Source organism: Triturus cristatus, chromosome 12, assembly GCF_964204655.1.
Source record: "Triturus cristatus chromosome 12, aTriCri1.1, whole genome shotgun sequence".
NCBI classification, from domain to species: domain Eukaryota; kingdom Metazoa; phylum Chordata; class Amphibia; order Caudata; family Salamandridae; genus Triturus; species Triturus cristatus.
In genome coordinates this window covers 169,549,883-169,562,181 of record NC_140595.1, presented here as the reverse complement: position 1 = coordinate 169,562,181, position 12,299 = coordinate 169,549,883, and the positions used below count along the sequence as shown (strand labels likewise).

At 42.1% G+C, this 12,299-nt stretch overlaps 1 protein-coding gene across 1 annotated transcript in view; it reads right to left on the bottom strand.

Moving 5' to 3' along the window:
- The window catches only part of SF3B4 (splicing factor 3b subunit 4), a 45,557-nt gene that overhangs the window by 15,609 nt on the left and 17,649 nt on the right, over positions 1 to 12,299 (bottom strand). Inside the window, exons 3-4 of the mRNA XM_085638450.1 lie at positions 8,001 to 8,546; positions 6,696 to 6,890 (exon numbers count right to left, since the gene is read on the bottom strand). Coding sequence (XP_085494576.1) covers positions 6,696 to 6,890; positions 8,001 to 8,546 — 741 coding nt within the window. The remainder of the gene's footprint in view (positions 1 to 6,695; positions 6,891 to 8,000; positions 8,547 to 12,299) is intronic.

Here is a 12,299-nt window from a genome sequence, read left to right as displayed (position 1 = left end):
TTTGCCTAACCGATATTTTTTACGATTTGAACCCCAAAAGAATTCACAATAATACAGAAACGAGTATACATCAAACAAATACATTGGGAAGTATTTTATTTAATTCACAAACCAAAAACGCAGACATTTTAATGGGGAGGTTTGAGCTTTTTCAACATTTAGCTTTATTTCTAAAAACTGAATTTATGTGCTCGATTATGCACATCACGTGGTCTTCTTTGCTCCCCATACCTGCTCTCTTTTTTTGTCGGTGCATGCAGCTGCTGCTTCATTTGAGGCCACCAATCATCCGTGTTAGATTACGTCTGCTGTTCTAGCCCTGCTCCCACAAATCATAAGGATTCCAACTTAATTTTTGGCTTCTAAACTAATATTTTTACATTTTAGAGAGAATTTAACCCCTTGCATGCTTCTGACGGAACCACGCCGTCATGAGTCACGGGTGAGCTGTGCTCATGACGGAGTGGTTCCGTCATGCTGGGGCCGTTGGCGGCCGCTCCTCCCACACGGCGCTAATTCCCCGCCTGTGCGGGCGATCAGCGCAAGTGGGTGGAGTCATGACGGAACCTCGCCGTCATGAGCACAGCTCACCCGTGACTCATGACGGCGTGGTTCCGTCATGAGCACAGCGGCGCACCACTGCCCCCAACCCCCCCCAGCGCTGCGGCGGAATTCGCGTCGCAGCGAAGGGGTTAAAGCATTCAATGCAATTTTGCGTTTTTATGCACAGGTAATTAATCTAATATTTTTTAAACTGTCGCGGACACTCTGAGAATGCGTTGCGGACCCCAGGGATCTGCTGACCACAGGTTAAGAACCACTGCACTACTGTCATGCTAAAGACTGACGTGAAGTCCCTCAAGCTCCAATTCATTGAGTCGTGCAGCTTACATGCTTGCACATGTGACATTTCATAAGTTAAATAACCCTTTAAAACGACTTACGAAGGAATAGTAAAAAAATGCCCCCCCCCCCCCACATTTTATCCCTTCTCTCCCGCTAAACTCCTGGCCAGAGTGGGGATCTATTAAATGCAGCAGTTAGTAAAGAGGCACTGGAACAATTTTCAAAGTGCGGGAACTGCCACCAATGTGGTTTTGGTTAAGTCATAGGGGGTATGAAAAACCCAAGTGTTACACAGATGTACAGCAAATGAGCCGCACCTATTCAGCAGGTGAATGGTGGGCGAGTGTTGTCCAGTGGTGCTTTTTATCCCGAGCATGTGACTAAAGTATGGTGTGCTACGATACTGCCTTTTACAGAGAGCACATTTTTCATTTAAATGGACTCTTGAAACAGGCACTCAATTTCCATCAGTCATGCAGCTCGATTGATAAACCTATGTGGCTTATAGGTATAAACAATAATGTGAAATTGAAAATGTTTGCATATTTATCATTTGTGCACCACACAAGTAAAGTGTCTTTGTTTTGATCTTATGAAAATCTTTGTTTCACTCACACTTCAGAATAAATTAAAAACGAAATGTCTTTAACTTTTCTTGCTGCTGACAAATGTTGAAATATCTGTAAAATTAATTTGCAAGTATTTAAATTGTTTTGTGTATTAGAAAACATTTGACATCCTGCAGCTTTTTCTTTTATACTTAATGTACTCCAGCAGGATTGTCACTTCGTTCACATTAAAAACAAGCATTGGCATAGCCAATAGGTCTCGCTTTTGGGACCTTATAAGTATTTAGTTATGCAGCACAATATCCTTGGTGCAACAACTTCAACTGTTGCATGGCTAAACATTTATAAGGTCCCAAAGGCGAGACCTATTGGCTATGCCAATGCTTGTCACTGCTTCCCCCCATTTTGTCAGTGCTTTCTCCTTGCTTTTCTTAATCAATGCATATCAGAAAGTGGCGTCATGCTTTGGCTATATGACCATTGCCCAGCTAAACAGAAACCGAATACCAAGGAGCTGAGACTCGGTAACCTTGGAGAAAAAGTTTTTTTTTTTGTGTGTTTTTTTTAATGAACCGTTGGCTCCGTTTTCTTAGCGTTCCTCCCAGTAAAGGGCTCCTGGATGTGACCCGCCTGCTACTGCGTGAAATGCCTGCACGGTGTTTACATGCATTGGTGGGAGGGTTGGAAGGAAGGTGTGGGGTACAGGTGGCATTCTCCAGCCAAAGAGATGAAAAATGTTAACTTGAAAGTAACATTTATTTGTTCTAAAATAAATGCTCCCACTTCAAAAAGAACATTTATCAATAGTTACACTACAAAGAAATCATACAAGAATGCACTATGTTTTTGCACCTAAGTGTCTGGGCATCTTCAAGCGGTTGCTTGCTGAATTTTAGATAGATGCCTCAACTGTGGTCCCCACAGGAGACCAAAAAAGTTGTTTCCTTTAGATTTCATGACAGATGGAATGGTGAGCCCTGGTGAAGTACTTATATTGTTACAACTGTTTACAAAGCGTGTGCTGTGTTTCTTTGGGGAGAGGTTTGTTGGAAAGAGATTTCCTGGACTATCATCACTGAGTAGTATAAAATAGTGCAATTTTCAGTTAAATGCACTATTTTATTTACATAATTTTGGACACCCCAAAATATCCAGTGAGGATAGGTTTACCAACTGACTTGATATTGTCTGATAATAAAAATGTATTAGTAACATGTCAGCTTTTTAGTTATATCTGCTTTGGAAATGCAGTATTGTCCAATAATGTGTTGAAACCTGGTGATTTTTTTCCGCTCTAGCCCTGCCCCCAGCGACCCCCTCCACCTGGCCCATTGGTGCAGCACTCAGCCACAAACCAGACTGTAATTTTTGCCCCCGAGAGAAAGTTTGCGAGTACCCATGATATAGATAATGGCAATAATGCTGGTGGACTTTACGGACTGTCTGTAGTGACAGGAGCCAGGCTGACGATCCTGCTGCTCTGGGTTAGGCCACATGCTCTTTCCTCATTTCCTGCTCTTCACAGACACGGTTCCGGTGTATTTCATTTTTTAAATTTATTAGTATAATACCAAAAATACTTTTGGGTATCTAAACATCCCCAAGGAGGAATACCACTCCAAAGTGAGACAGCAAGCAGAATCCCTGGGTTCCTATCCTGCTTTAGTGACTAATTCTTCAGATTCGGAGTTTCTGACAAGAATATTGACAAGTTCCAGAGTTGAAAGTGGTATGCCAACCAAAGAGAATTAAGATAGCAATGGGAAGAGTAACTCTGGAATTTTAAGTTAATTATACAGAAAGGATGAGTATATTTACGTAGTCTATATTTTGTAGAAATGTGTAGTATCATTGACAAGTGCTTGTTAATTTGGTGGCAACTGTATATAGTTGAACAACCAGCAGGTGTTTTGTCCTATTTAAGGACTAGTTCAAAAAACTGCTGTGTAAGAGGAATATCAATAGGTGGCTTGGTGGAGACTGGCGTATCCTCAACGGATCTAGATATGCTTGACTATGTCCCAATATATCTGCAATTAATAACAAATTCAGGCTCATGAAAAGCAGCTGCTGATCAGAAAATAATCCTCTGTTTCGAGGTTGGAATAACAATACCTAGCTGAGGAATTCTTTGTGAAAACCTAACTGTATGAAGGTGGTAGGCACTGGGAATTAGTTGTCCTTCATGGGATCTGACCCACAAGCAGTTGGCGAACAAAGTATTATGAAGGGATTAGCTCAGAAAGGGGTTGATCAGTCACAGGTGTTTCATCAATGACCATCGAATGCTTTCCTGAGCTTTTGAATCAACAAAGCAGAAGAAAAAAATTGCTCCCTAGGTAAAATGAGCGCACTGTTTTCTTATGATTTCTTATGCTCACCAATCCATGCGACTCCCAATCTTCGTACTTCTGCTCAATGCGTGCGCCTCTCGCCTGGCCCCTCCACCTGATCCCACACGTATTTAATCTTCCATGGCCCATTGCCTTGCTTTCGGCTCTTCTTTGGATCTTTCCCACTCCCCTCATATGTCGCTTATCAACCCCCGACCTCTTTCCCTCCCGGGATGCAACACTACAGCATTTCCAGGAGTGTGTAATTTAATAAGATATCTACTTGTCCATGGAGTAGGATACTTGTCCTGTAATAAAATCCACCCGTCCCTTTTGTGTCATGTAATGCAACAACAAATTATGGCAGCAATCTCATTATATAAGAGCTCTGATATAGCCTCTGATTATGCCAGGGCTCATACCATAGTAGTGTTTAAATACTCACAATTCCCTTATGTTTCCACGTTTCCGCAGATCTACATACTAGAGTTGAAGGGAGTGATAAGCAGTAGTTCCGGGGTTGGAATGTCCGCTTGAGTCTGTGCAAACCTATGAACTTGCATGTTTTAAGGGTTTTCACCAACTCTTCTGTAATCTTTTCCCATACTGTGAAAGGTTGGAAATTTACGCCAGACAATGGCAGACGTAAAACTTCTCCAGGGTTGGGAAAAAATTGGTTGAAGGGAAAGAACTTAACACTCAGATTTTCGCAAGAGCAAATCTACACATGCATATTTGCTCATGCTAAAATGCAGTTCACAAATATTTTCTAGGAATATTATTTCTTGACCTACTTCTGTAATTCTTGTGAATTCCTGAAAGCTGTATATCTACACTTAATGCAAGGACATATACCACGGGTGCACTTTTGAGACTTTCTTTAATAATTGGGCCCCTAATTAAGTCTGGCGTTAACCATGACCATTTGTCTTTATTAAAATTCTGTCTCTCGCTCTCTCCTTTCGGTCTATCAGTTGGCTTCACTGTGAGTGACAGAATTCTGCTCTAGCACAAGCAGCATATCGGCACACAAAGTAGTTTTGTTCAGTGCTAGAACTACTGTAGAAATGTGTGTTTTTTGAGACCACAAACAATTTTTGCTTTTGCCAATGTTTGTTATAATGGTGAGTGCCCAGCAGTTCCCACACAAATAAGGTTTTACAAACACCATGCCAAAATAAGTCACGCATTGACAAAACTAAAAGGCTGACCATCAATTTCAGACCTGCTAGCTTGGTCAATGCTTGTTTTTTTAATGTTTCCCATAATTTTATTGATACTGGTTGCACTGATTTTCCATTATGAATATTTTTGGGAAATACTAGCATACATCAACACGTTACTAAATGATGCTGCAAATAAATGGTAACCTAAAATATTACAGCAGTTTAGCGTAATGTTTTTTTCTTACTTGCATTTTTTTGTGAACATTTTGTTTTGAAAGCAAATAATCAATCTTGTTTTAAATCTTCTGCAAATATTTTCATTTAATCAGAGAGCATTCTGAAGGCATTATACATAGCGTCATATTGCTAAACTTTGAAAACATGTTTACACATTTTTATACTGAAATCATCATCAGTAGTGCAGTCCGATCTTATAACATTTACTTAAGAGTGCTCACCCTAATAATAAAGGACTTACATTAATGAACCATAAATACAAGTTTGAGCAGCATTACCACACGGACACTAATATTACATTAACTACAGACTATGCCATTCCCGCGATCCATAATCGGTTACTGTAAACTGGCAGCCAAGGGGTTTGTGCTGTAAGGGGCTGGGTCTAATTGTCCCAAGTACAACACACACATGAAAACTTGTTGCCCTTGGCTCCAAACAATATGTCCTGGGCTTCGGGCTATAGGAATTTCACATCCTCGATTTCTTCCTTTCAATTCTCATATCTACCACGGCCTTTATTCATCCCCATCAACTTTTTTCCCTCCACTGCGCCACTCATGACCATGACAAGTGGGTACGTTTATCTCTTAAATCTCTCTCCCCCTATCATTATCCCTAGTTACACCTTTACATGACAGACATCTTTCAACTATTCTGCCTCACAATTTTACTCCCCCATCCTACACTTTTACACCAGACTGCTTCCATTACTATAGCCCTTTCTTTCTACGACAGCACCACTCCATATAACTATTTTCCCTCCACTGCACTTCTCCACCCAACCTCTCACCCTCCCTCTGCACCTCTCAGTCTAGCCTCAGCCTCTTAAGTAGGGCCAACCTCTATTCGCAAATTCTCTACCCTCCTGCTTTTCTGCGTCCGACAGGAATCCTCTCCGCAGCTGGATTACCTCTAGGGACCCCTTTCTCCTCCTCTTACTGGACTATTTATCCCTTCCCCTCAAACAGCACTAATTTCTCCCTCCTAATTTATCCATCAACCGGGGGCACCTCACCTGCCCATGGCACCCACCCATTCAAGCTATATCTCCTATTCCATTTTCTTTCTATGTCCTTCACAAGAACTCTCCTTCGAAAAGCTTTCTTCCATTAAATATTATATGTTCTTAGCCTGTGACTGCAGAACCTTAAACCTAATATTTTTGTATTGTTATGCACATCACTGCGAATACTCAGTGCTTTTTTAAAACGAACTGTATGCCTACGCCTGGTGCTTTTTATTTTGATTAGTATTATAATATGCATAGGCAAGGTGCTCAAAATAAACGCATTATAAGCCATGTTGCATCATATTTTCCTCGACTACAGCCACCAAGTGCCGAGTCACTCATGCATCAAGGTTTGGCTCAGGTACTCTAAATGAACTCAAAGTCGCACACCTCCAACAAAAGTACTAGGATGGTTTTTAGTGACTGTCTTTACCACCAAACTGTTTGACTTGTGGGTACAACAGAATGTTCTAAACACAATAACCTGCCACGCTCCATAATACAACACTTAAAAATAGATATACCAACGTACCAGGCGGTGGGATCCCTCCGGGCTGGAAATGATGTGGAACTTGAGGATGAGTCTGTACAGGAGCGACAGTGGTCACTGGGCCAGGAGCAGTGGAAGCTTGCGGCAAAGGCATTGGCGGAAGAGCTGGAGGCAGGCCAGGGGGCATTGCACCAGGAGGCGGCACAGGCGGCGGGAAGGTTCCAAGGGATGGAATACCTGCATAGAAGGGGGAAAAAACAAGTCCAGAGATTTTCTTAACGTTGGATCATCATGTGGGTTTGGCGGTTACAAAATAAAAATCCATATGAAAGAAGGATAGTAGATACAACTGTAAAGTGTAAGCATTCAAATCGAAAGTAAGTTCACATGAACTCTAAGGAAACAGCAAAGAAGTTGGAATAAAAAAAAAACAACTGTTGTAATATTCGTTATATTTCTTTTACTGCAACGATTATAATAGGTATTTATAACCCCAGTTAACTCTTCTGATCAATTGGCACAGAAGCAGAGAACTCGCTTTGATTCAGTGTTTTGTAAGTCTTATGACCGGAGACATAGCCAGTGCCTTGTTTACTAATTACAATGGAAGAGGGCAGACTCGGTGGTATGAAATAAACACGTCTTGTATTACTCTTGGTTCAATGTTTCTAAAACTTGTGGGCCATCAGCAGGAGGCTCAACTGATAGTCTGAGCAATCAATTAAATGGGTCATAAGCATACAAGCACCACGGCACGAACAACGAGGACAGCCATGTGCAGATGATCCCATGTCCAGTCTGTTGTCCTATAAACTGCCCCCAACAATCATGTTGTCTTAGTAACTTTGTTTAACCACAGATCAAACTACATTCAACTATTCGCCAAACCTAAGAAGTGGAGTATGGAAGGAAAATTACACCAACAGAGTGGAAAGACCCAAGTGTTTTACCTTTTATGGAAGAATAATTTGGGAAATGAGAGGTTAACTGACTGCTTGCTTTTCAAAAATGCCATGTTCTTCTTCTGTTTACTTACTAACATCTAATTCAATACTTGTTTGAATGTGAATGCCTCTTACAAAAGGGGAACCTGCAAAGTCTGTGCTTCACTGCAGAGTAAGTGTTGTCATGCAGGCAAATGGTGCCTTACATCATACAACATACTCTTCAAAGAGAGCATAAGAGGGACTGTGGAAGAGAAATGGGATGGAAGAGAAATGGGATGGAAGAGAAATGGGATGGAAGTCAAGCGTGCAGGCCTTCATATGACAAATCAGACATACAATGGGACATGATTTGAAATTTTTCACTCAAACAGTAATTCAACTATAAATGTAATCTGCTTACCCACTGGAGTGACGGTGCCCTGTCCCATGGATGCAACAATGGGTGTTGGTGCAGAGGGGGGAGGAGGGGCATCTGCGAACAGCTGATGAGGACGGTCTGCCTGTGAGAGGGGATTCTGTGCTGCCAGCAATCGCTCTGCAGCCGAGCCATGCCGCTCTCCCTTGGAATCCTTTTTGAAGGCGTAGGACACTGTGATGGGCCGGTTGCAGAGGTACTGTCCATTCATAGCCTCAATGGCAGCATCGGAGGCGTCAAAACTTGCAAAGTTTATGAAGGCGTAGCCCTTGGAGTTGCCAGTGTCCGGGTCTCTCATGATTTTGGGGGTCTGCAGAATGACACCAAAGGCGCTGAATGTGTCGTATAACAGCTTCTCATCGATCTCAGGGTCCAAGTTGCCGATGAAGATGTTGGCCCCAACGTCCAAATTCTTGTTGTGCGCTGAGGCCTTGTTTACCCGAATTGGTTTGCCATAGAGCTTTATCATGTTCATAATTTTAATAGCATAGTCTGCATCTTCTTCACTAAGGAATTCCACGAATCCATAACCTACAAATCAGGAGCGACAAAACAAAATCACCTAGATTAGCGTTTTAAAAAAAAAAAATATATAGCGGTGTGCGAGTCTCACCCTCATCCAAGAACAACAAAAAGCAAAACAAAAATGTACATTGCAGTCAATGGGAGAGAAGCAGCAGACCACGTTGGTATCAGACCCCAGAGACCAGGAGAGAACAATGAGGTAAGACTTGGGGGCCGTTTTACAAGAAGGACAAACCAACGTCGTCATAGTGTCCTGCTGGTGCACCAACTGCTGCTGGTATGATTATAACCATGGTAGAACACACACCAGCTATTGAGCACTTAAACTTTAAGATCCAAAAACAAATTCGGTAATCTTATGTTAGCACTCATTAACTCCTTCCGTGCTCATGACGGAACCACGCCGTCATGAGCCACGGTTGCCGTGTGCTCATGACGGAGTGGTTCCGTCATGCTGCGGCCGTTGGCGGCCGCGCCGCCCACGCGGCGCTAATTCCCCGCCTGTGCGGGCGATTAGCGCTGTGGGCGGAGTCATGACGGAACCACTCCGTCATGAGCACAGCCCAACCGTGGCTCATGACGGAGTGGCTCCGTCATGAGCACTGCGCCACCGCGCTGCCCCCCCCGCACCCCCCAGCGCTGCGGCGGAATTTCCGCCGCAGCGAAGGGGTTAAGTCATAACATGCAAGACACAGGTTCGAAACACGGCAGGCTAATCCAGCCATTGATGTCAAAAAAAGTATGTTTAATGTGCACTATAACGATCAAGGCTTCCGGGTTTCCGTTTTTGCAGATAAACACAGACAGAAAACAATGTATTTCCTGTCTGTTTTTATTTTTAAAAGTGGAAAAATAGTGAAAATGGTGCTTCTGGCGAGAGACTCTCCATGCTGTATTTCATGAATTCAAGGCAAAAGTTAAGCAGATAGCATAAAGGATTAAAAAACAGGATGAGATTTCCTTAAGTACAGGCAGATGTTAACATATTTGAGTGTGGTCTTTGTTAAACGTGTCAGGTAATTTGCTAAAACGCGGCCGCATCCAGGTACGAATGAGTGCACGTCCAAGAGTTAAATAAACGTGGAAATATAACATTTTTACAGATCCATTTATTCTCAAAACACAAAAAAAGATGGCTAAATACTAATAACATGGGCAAAAAATAAATATGGATAAATACGGATGGAAATGTAAAAAAAATTAAAAAAATAAAGAATACAGTAAAAACGATAGTACTATTAATAATTAACGTTCATGCGAACACTTATTTCATGTAAAACTGCAGGATATTAACTGTTTGTGCCCACTCCGGCAAACCAATAATAGCTGTTAATTATCAGTCTTTTTGCTATGTTTCCGATCGTAAAAAAATTATTATACTTAACTGTTCAGCAGCTATGAAAATCATGGTATTAGTATTACTTCACCCCAAATCCCACTAGCCCACCATAAAATACATCCCAATCCACTCTGACAGTCCGGTCCAAATATCTTTTTGTGCACGTGTCAATGGTGTACATGGTTAGATTAATACTACTGGAGCAACAAGATTCCTTCATTACTCTATTTTGTCCTTTTTTCACCTTTCCAATTTCCCCACCTAAGATTTGAGGTAACCATAGGGTCGCATGCAGTGTTATAAAAAATGAATTGGACAACATATCCACGTATACAAATATCACCTGCATTATGCAACAACAAAGGATCAAAAAGCCACTGATGGATTTGAATGCAGAAAACTAATATAGCTAAACCCCATCATAAGGGCTTGACTGGGTGAGCCAATTCAACAATTCATCTTCAGGTCCCAAATACTGAATACCAAAAGCTTATCCAAAACAACGGTGTCAACTTAACGAGCTCGATTGATCTGAAAAAAACAACCTCCTCTAACCTGACCTGGCCTTCTTTACATTTACTTCCATACATTTCCACAGCTATTTGATGAGAAGTGACACGATGGTTGGTTATTTGATCTTCAGACTAAATTTCACAAGCTAAACACTTTGGGGAACATGGACTATTACAGAGCTTACTGACAGAATGATGGACATTTGGTGAGAATTATTTTTTGATGTTACGGTGTGTGGTTAGAGTGAATGAACGTCCTCTGCGTTGAAAACTGGCATGCATCTCTTTGCAGACAAGGTACTACTGTTCACGTCCTGTATAGTTCGCATGAAGCAGAGGTGGCAGCATACCAATTCTAACGACTTGGGGAGGACTTTTTCCTCTCTCTGGCGGCGATTGGGCTACTGACATCACTGGGGTAAAGTCCACTTTAAGGTCACCTAGCGGACCTTGGCATTGACATCCCACCTGTGTGTCAATACCCCTGTTGTGAGAACAATCTCCCTGCACAATAGGGTGTGTCTGCAATGCAGCCAGAAAATGATATTTGAAATGCAATCCACCTCATACTGGTTCTAGGACTTTAGACAGGATAAGCATACCCTGTCTGAAAAATGAGCATAAACATAGGATAGAAACCATCCCACTTTGTTCCAATTACATGTTCTTCTTGGAGGATGATGGGGATCCAGAGAACAGTACTGCAAGGGCTGCTGTGATCCAAATCTCGTGACTGCACTCCCAGAAGTGAGGGGACATGTCCTGAAGTCTGCACAGCTTGCTGGAGAAGCTGTGCCTCCGCTTACAGCCCAGAAGCCTGAATGTCCCTGGACCTGAAGGATGGGAGACTACAGTAGGAGAACCCCAGTTGTGTTCCTGCCGTATGGCGTACCAAGAAGCAGACCTGTCCAGGAGCCTAACTAGTGCCAACCCATGCCAATATAGGCACTTATGCCTCACCACTGTGTGTAGCATTTAGTTTTGATGTGACATTAAACTACTTCTCATGTTAAGATGGCCACTGGGCAGGATAGAGTTGCTATTTCTGTTAACTGCTTGAGCCAAGAGTTTTTTCCCCACACAACCTCCCTGAGAAACCTTGGACTTCGCCACCCTAAAATTCAAGTACAGAAAGGGAGTACTGGGCCCAGTTTGTAAAGCCATCATAGGACAGACGCCAGAACACCAAATGAAAACCAACCCCTACAGGCCTGGCTGTGGCCAAGTAGTCCCTGCCACCTATGCGCCCTTTGAATGGGGTCTGAGAGCAGAGCTCCGGTATATGTAAGCATGCGTTTTGCAATGGAGACTGGTGACCAGAATAACACAAAGTCTGAAAATTCTGTGCAACAAAGTGGAGCCATCTGAAACATTAAAGCAGGTAAGCAAATCTCCTTCTGTTTATAATGTGTGTCTGGTGGTGATCTGAGAATCAATGATCAAGTTTTTTTAATGTGGATTATTTTTGCATGTTTCCAAAATGAAAGAGCAATACCCCAACTCAAACAATGAAAAAGAGTAGGGACAGTAAGTAGCTGTTGAATACTGGGAACATATCTGCACCCAACCGACCTGACTGAATTTCCTGTCAAACAAAGATTACAATGAAAGCACTGCACATCAATGATATCAAATTGATCAATATCAACTCCTGCTACATGCAACATAAATCGGTTAACTAAAAAGGGGTCTCTAAATTACAAAAACTTAACTGAGAACATGCGAAGATTGCTTACAAAGTGTTTTTGATTTTTAAAGAGCAGCATGTAATAATCAACCAAATTTACCAGCTGCAGTCTGACCTCTATCAGACTGAAGCTTTCCAAACAAGTGACTTATTTAGCAAATGGTGCAATATGCAAAGTGACATATAGCTTTAGAGGGGAGTAGCAGCCAATGGTGAATAAT